Genomic DNA, 6,695 nt, shown 5'->3' on the forward strand with positions numbered 1-6,695 from the left:
GCCTAACTTTATTGCAAGAAAACTGAATGAGATCTTGTTTTCCCTCTCGGTTAACATTTCAATAAATAAATACTTGTTAAAATACAATCCAAGCACAAAAGAGTACTTATCTCTTATGGTTATAACTGTAATCTTGTGAACCTAGAAAAAACTGCAAAATGATTATGATTTTGCTGAGTTAAGTGACTTGTCTTATATTTTATTACCCTTGTCATTAGGTGGAAAGTCCTCAAGTGCAGAATGGGGTAACCCCAATGGACAAGAATGCTGGATCAGTGCATTACAAAGTGCCTTAAACAATGAGCTGTGTTCATTCTTGGCATTGTAGCTACTATCAAAATTTAGTATTAAACTGACATAGCTGCATAGGTGTTATTGAAGGAGGACATAGATTTTACAGTGACGGTCTTTATGGCAATTTTTATCTTGAAGGCACATTGGAAGATTGCACTTTATGATATCTTAGGTACTCTCAGTTTTATGGGTTGTATGATGATTTTTTCAGTGTTATTCTTTAGACATTTTAAAGAGTTTCAATAAAATTCACATATTTTGTCTCAATTTTTCAAGAGTTAAAATGAGGTAGAGTTTCAATAAAATTATTATGACCTGGGAAAATATTTGTCAACATTTTTTTCATTATTATATTGTGTTTTTTCATTATTAATGTATTAAAACTCACCCAGGGATTTTTAATGCATTATTTACTCTTAATTGAATTACCCATGAACATTTAATAGTGGTGATAGGTGTATGTGTTTATCTCTATATTCATATATGTATATTGTTTATACATACGTATATTGTTTATACTGTAGCATATATGTTTTTATCCAAAATAACCCTAGATTTATTTTTGTATTACATGAAATGATTTTTGCTCTTTGGGCAATTATATACAAAGCAAAGTAGATCCTGATCTAAGTCTTAAAAGATGAGTGAACTAGAACTGGAGACATGGAAATAAAAAACAAACTGACAGTGATCAGAAGGAAAGGAGGAGGGGAATAATGGGGGGAAGAAAGGGAAGGGACAAGTTAAAGAACATAGAATAAATGACTCATGGCCATGGACAATGGGGTGGGGATTAACTGTGGAAGTGGGGTTGGGGGTTGGGGGGCAGATCAGGGAAGAGGAATAAGTAGAAGGGTGGGACAACTGTAACTGAACAACAATAAAAAAAGTTAAGATTTGATGATAAGATGGACACCTGAGGTAGATGAGAGTGGGGTCAAAGGACATGCACCGAAGGGAGAGGGGACAACTTGAAAACACACTTGGGTTTAAAGGGCAGGTAGACAGATCCCAGTTCTGTAAGGCTGAGCCATTCAGCAGTCCCACTTCAGTAAGTCCATTCCTCAGTAAAAACCAGATGGGTTTCAGTGATGATGCTTTAGGTACCACATCCAGGGGTATATTGAAAATAAACAAGATTCCAATTCTGAAGAAAAGCAATGTTTAACAAGGTTGTAAGTGAATAAATGTGGTAAAAAGCTGCAGAAAAGATAAAGGATTTTTAAATATGGAAAGCCTTGCAGAAATCACTTAAAATATGACTACCTTTATATAAAATGGGTCCATATTATTTTAGATATTTAAAATATCTATTGCATGGTCACTAGGCTACTTCTTTATACCACATGCATTTATGAGTTTGAGAGAAGAGGAGGAAGTATCAGAGGATGTGATGGGGATAATGGATGAATGGCAAAAAGCATTTCTGTTTCCTTATTTTAGACCTCTTTGAAGCCAAGCAAACAATGTCAAGGAAGAACTCCACAGTGGTGACTGAGTTCATTCTCCTGGGTCTGACAGATAGAGCAGAGCTGCAACCTGTCCTTTTTGTGGTGTTCCTGGTCATCTACCTGATCACAGTGGTAGGCAACGTGAGCATGATCTTGCTAATCAGGAGTGACTCAAGACTTCACACTCCAATGTACTTCTTCCTCAGTCACCTCTCCTTCCTAGATCTCTGCTATGCCACCAATGTCACTCCTCAGATGCTGGTTAATTTCTTATCCAAGAGAAAAACGATTTCTGTCATTGGTTGCTTTATACAATTCCACTTTTTCATTGCCTTGGCAATCACAGAATATTACATGCTCACAGCGATGGCTTATGACCGCTACATGGCCATCTGCAAACCCTTGTTATATGGTAGCAAAATGTCCAGACAAGTCTGCATCTCCCTTGTTGTGATTTCTTATACTTATGGCTTTGCAAATGGTCTGGTCCAGACCATCCTGATGCTTCGTCTCTCCTTCTGTGGACCCAATGAGATCAACCACTTCTACTGTGCAGACCCACCTCTGTTAGTCCTTGCCTGCTCAGATACTTCTGTCAAAGAAATGGCCATGTTCGTGGTGGCTGGTTCCAACCTCACCTGCTCTCTCACCATGATTCTCTTCTCCTACATTTTCATCTTCATGGCCATTTTGCGTATTCGCTCTGCTGAGGGGAGGCGCAAGGCCTTCTCCACCTGTGGGTCCCACCTGACAGCTGTCACTGTCTTTTATGGGACACTGTTCTGCATGCATTTGAGGCCCCCTTCAGAAACATCTGTAGAGCAGAGTAAAATTATAGCTGTGTTTTATATCTTTGTGAGTCCTATGTTAAATCCTTTCATCTATAGCCTGAGGAACAAAGATGTTAAAGAAGCATTCAAAAAAGTTATCCAACAGAAATTGTTTGGTAAGTAAATTAAACATTCTTGTCTTAGGTGTGCAATACATCCTTATTGACTGACCAAATAATGAGCACTTTCAATGAATAAATCACTATTTGTTATTGAGTATGTATTGTGTTTTGTAATTCACATATTGAACTTGGAAGAATGTTAGTTACCATGTCAGTGAATGAAAACAATGCATAGACATTCAAAGACAATAATAGAAGGCATTGCTATTGCTCTTCAAAGTCAATTAAAAGTAGATGTTCCCATCTATAATACTCTTACTGTTAAAAATTTCTAAGAGACAGAAGTATCAAATTATGCTAGAGCAATAACTGTTAGAGCTCTTTAGAGTTTTATAGTGCCTAATGATTTCCAAGATATATTCAGAAACTTCTCAACCATAGAAGCGTGTTTTTTGCCTTTAGCAAGTCACATGGCAGTAGAGATCTCTGGGTATCTCAGGTAATTGCTCTATGAAAAAAATTTAGAATGATAGTATTGGTCTGGTGGAATCTTCATTTATAAAGTTTTTCATGAAACACTAAATTTCTTTTAGGATTTTTTAACCAATATACACTGCCAAATTCTATACTGTTTTCAACAAACAATCAGAAATAGAAAATAGTAGAAAGACTACCATGTAAACATAAGTGATCATTATCAAGTCTTCATACCATGCTACTTTAGTTTCTGATATTTCAGATACTCAGATATTCTAAAATCGAGTCCCTCCCGGTTGATTTTGTTTTTCTCCCCATTTCCTGTATTAAACTCTAATGTAATTTAATGTTTATTTTTCCTATGTAGACTTTTAACATTCTCTAGGTGTTTATGTATCCACAGAATTATATAATAATATTTTGCTAGATTTAAAACTTGACGTAGGTGAAATGAGGGTATGTGTCCTTCTGCAATTTATTTTAGTTCACATTAAATGTTGTTAGAGTTATGCATGCTGAGTCATGTAGCAGTATTTTTCACTAATAATGTCTATGTCAATATGTAAATATGTTATCATATATTTATCCATTCTACTATTGATGGGCAATCAGATATTTTATGAAAGTCCAGCAATAAATTTTCTTGTGGCAGTAGGAATTCTGAATGTATACCAGTTCAAGAGTTCCCCTCATGTATGTAATGAGGATGGTGATTTCTGGGACATAAGATTTACACATCATTAGATTTACAAGATATAGCCAAATTGTTTTACCATTTTATTGTCAGCCAGTAATGTGTGATAGTGCCCTTTACTCCACATTCTCAACAACACAGTATAGGATGGGACAAAAGTAGGCTTACAGTTTGAGTACATGAAATAGTTTATTCTTGGATTCTTATTTGTTAATTATTGTATTATTTTTCATATGAACAAGTGTAAATCTATTTTTGCCATACATTATTATTGTCAGACTTGTAAAAATGTTTTCTAGTCTTATGGTGCAAAATGGATTCTCATTTCTTGTATAACTCTTTGGGTTTTCATTACAAGTGCAATTAAATATTTTCAAATGCTTTGATGGAAATTAAAGATGTGTCTTTTTTTTCTGTTGTTAGTCCCCATTCTTTGCTTAATTTTCATTTGGATCACTTCATCTTTATTTCCTACATTTGTAATAGCTCTTTATGTATTCTGTACCAGGTACTAATCTTTTAATAATAAACACAATGCAAATATCTTTAACCTGTTTGTAGTTTGAATTTTATTTTTGTGGATGATATATTTGGTGGCACAGAATTTTTCATTTTGGCACAGTCTAAATGTATTAATCTTCTCTTTATGATTGTGCTTTGAATATCTTCTCTAAACAATCCTTCCCTTCTACTTGAGCCTTTTCTTGTTACCAACCTACTTGAATCTGACGAAAATAAGGAAAGCTATGATTAAGGGTAACCTAAGGGAATGTTTAAACAATGGTGAGAAAGGAAAGGGCAAACTGTGACTACAGGCTGAGGAATGACATCTGCCTATAATTGAAAATGTAGTCACCCTGGTTTATGAAGACAGGACTTCAAATCCTACCCTGTGACTTACTAGCTCTGTGGCACTGTTTGAATTAACCCATCACTGTTCTTTTAGTTTTGCATTTGTTTCTTTAGCTGAAAGTTCAGGATGAAGACTCTTCTTAGGAATACATTAACAAATCAGTCGAATGATCCACATAAAAGTTGTCCACACATATGAAATGCTCACTAATATGTTCACCAATGACCCTGAGTTGCTCAATCTGGCTCATGACAGATTTTTTCCAAGACTTGATGTTCGGCATAAAGAATTTTGTTAAGAGGTCTGGATTTTAGGAGGTTAGACACTTTATTGTAAATGAAATGGAAAAGATAAAAATTGTATCACTATAAAATTTCAAGATGACATCTTTTTGTGTGCCTTCTGCAGAACTCTTAGGGCAAATAGTACATTTGAAATGATGGAAACTATAGAAATCTTAACTTTTGTGACTGCATAGTTGGAACTAGAGCACAGGTGGCAAAGACAAGGCCTGTGGCCTGAATCTGGCCCTCCACCTTGTTTTATCCTGGCTGGTACCTTTTTTTTTTTTTACCTGGCAGCAGTGTCGAGCTCTGGCCTAACTGTTAAGAAGTAGTTATATTTATACAGTCCTAAAATTACATTTGGCCTTTTGAAGGCAACTGCAAGGCTGATGTGGCCTCCAGTGAAAATAAGTTTGATACCCTTGATCTAGAGGGTATTAGGGTAAATAAAGTCAGACAATTAGAGAAAGACAAATGGCACATGATTTCACTTTTGTATGGAATCTAGTGAACAAAATAAATGAACAGAAACATACTCACAGATACATAGAATAGGCTGACAGCTGGCAGAGGGGACAAGGTTTGGAGGATTGGGTCAAAGAAGTGAAGGAGTTAAGAAGTACAAATTGGTAGTTGCAAAATATTCACAGAGATGTAGATTGCAGCATAGGGACTATAGCCAATAATATGGAGATGACTATATATGGAGCCAGGTGGGTCCTTGAAGCAGATGGGGGACCACTCTGTACAGTACATGATTGTCTAACCAGTTTCCGGTACATCTGAAACTAATACAGAATCATATTAAATGTAAACTTTAGTTCAAAAATAGATAAATAGAGGGACTTCCACCAAGATGGAGGCATAGGTGGATATCCGTGCCTTCTCACACAACCAAGTTTAGAGACAACTAAATATTAGCAACAGAAAACATAGTCAGAACACAGAAAATTGAACTTTTCGGAAGTCTGTTAACAACAAATTCTTCAGTCTGACCGGTAAGGGGCGAAACCAGCAGCTGGTGGAGTGGGGTTGCACAGGAAAACTCGGTCAGACGGACTCAGGAGCGGAATCCAGGCGCAGGGTTGGATCTAGTGAGCGACCGAGCGAGCGACCAAGCGAGCAACCACGGGGAGACGGCAAGGGAGCAGGGCTGCGGGTTGACTGTGGTCTCGCATTTGTGCCTGGATAGACAAGGGAGGGAGTGGGCGATTGGACCTGGACCCAGCCAGCCCCCACGGCAGGCGGCAGGGAGGGCACCACCATTTCCCTGCTCTGACCCCACCTCCACATACAGCGTCATAACCCAGCGATTCTGAGTGGCCCGGCCCTGGTGAACCACCTAAGGCGCCGCTCCTCATCCAGCGGTGCAAAACAGCAGAGGGTACCGCCATTTTCCTGCTCTGACCACGCCCCCACATACAGCGTCACAACCCAGCGACCTGGGAGTCCAAGACTCCACTCCTCACACTTAAAGGACGCGAACAGACCAAAAATGGCTCAAGAAGATCTCAAAGCCCCAGAGCCTATAAATCTAAGCAATGAAAAAATAGCAAAACTCTCAGACACACAGTTTAAAACACTGGTGATCAGGATCCTCACAGAACTGGTTGATTATAGACACAAATTAGACAAACATATGAAGGCGAAACTAATTGAAATGAATGGAAATGCACAGGAAATCAATAGCAATGAAAAGGAAACTGGGACTCAAATCAGTGGAGTGGACCAGAAGAAAGCAAATAATGGC

General features: G+C 37.7%; 1 protein-coding gene across 1 annotated transcript; it reads left to right on the top strand.

Moving 5' to 3' along the window:
- Nucleotides 1-1,760: 1,760 nt before the first annotated feature.
- Nucleotides 1,761-2,699, top strand: LOC119040877 (olfactory receptor 1030). Its single transcript, XM_037133981.2, has one exon. It carries the CDS (start codon nt 1,761-1,763, stop codon nt 2,697-2,699), a length of 939 nt encoding a protein of 312 aa, XP_036989876.1.
- Nucleotides 2,700-6,695: the final 3,996 nt, after the last annotated feature.

The sequence above is a fragment of the Artibeus jamaicensis genome, unplaced genomic scaffold (genome assembly GCF_021234435.1).
Source record: "Artibeus jamaicensis isolate MK-2021 breed Jamaican fruit bat unplaced genomic scaffold, CSHL_Jam_final scaffold_614, whole genome shotgun sequence".
In the NCBI taxonomy this organism is placed as follows: Eukaryota; Metazoa; Chordata; class Mammalia; order Chiroptera; family Phyllostomidae; genus Artibeus; species Artibeus jamaicensis.

Bases quoted from the DNA above. Each gene is read 5' to 3' on its own strand.
- LOC119040877 (XM_037133981.2), top strand. From the start codon at position 1,761: ATGTCAAGGAAGAACTCCACAGTGGTGACTGAGTTCATTCTCCTGGGT.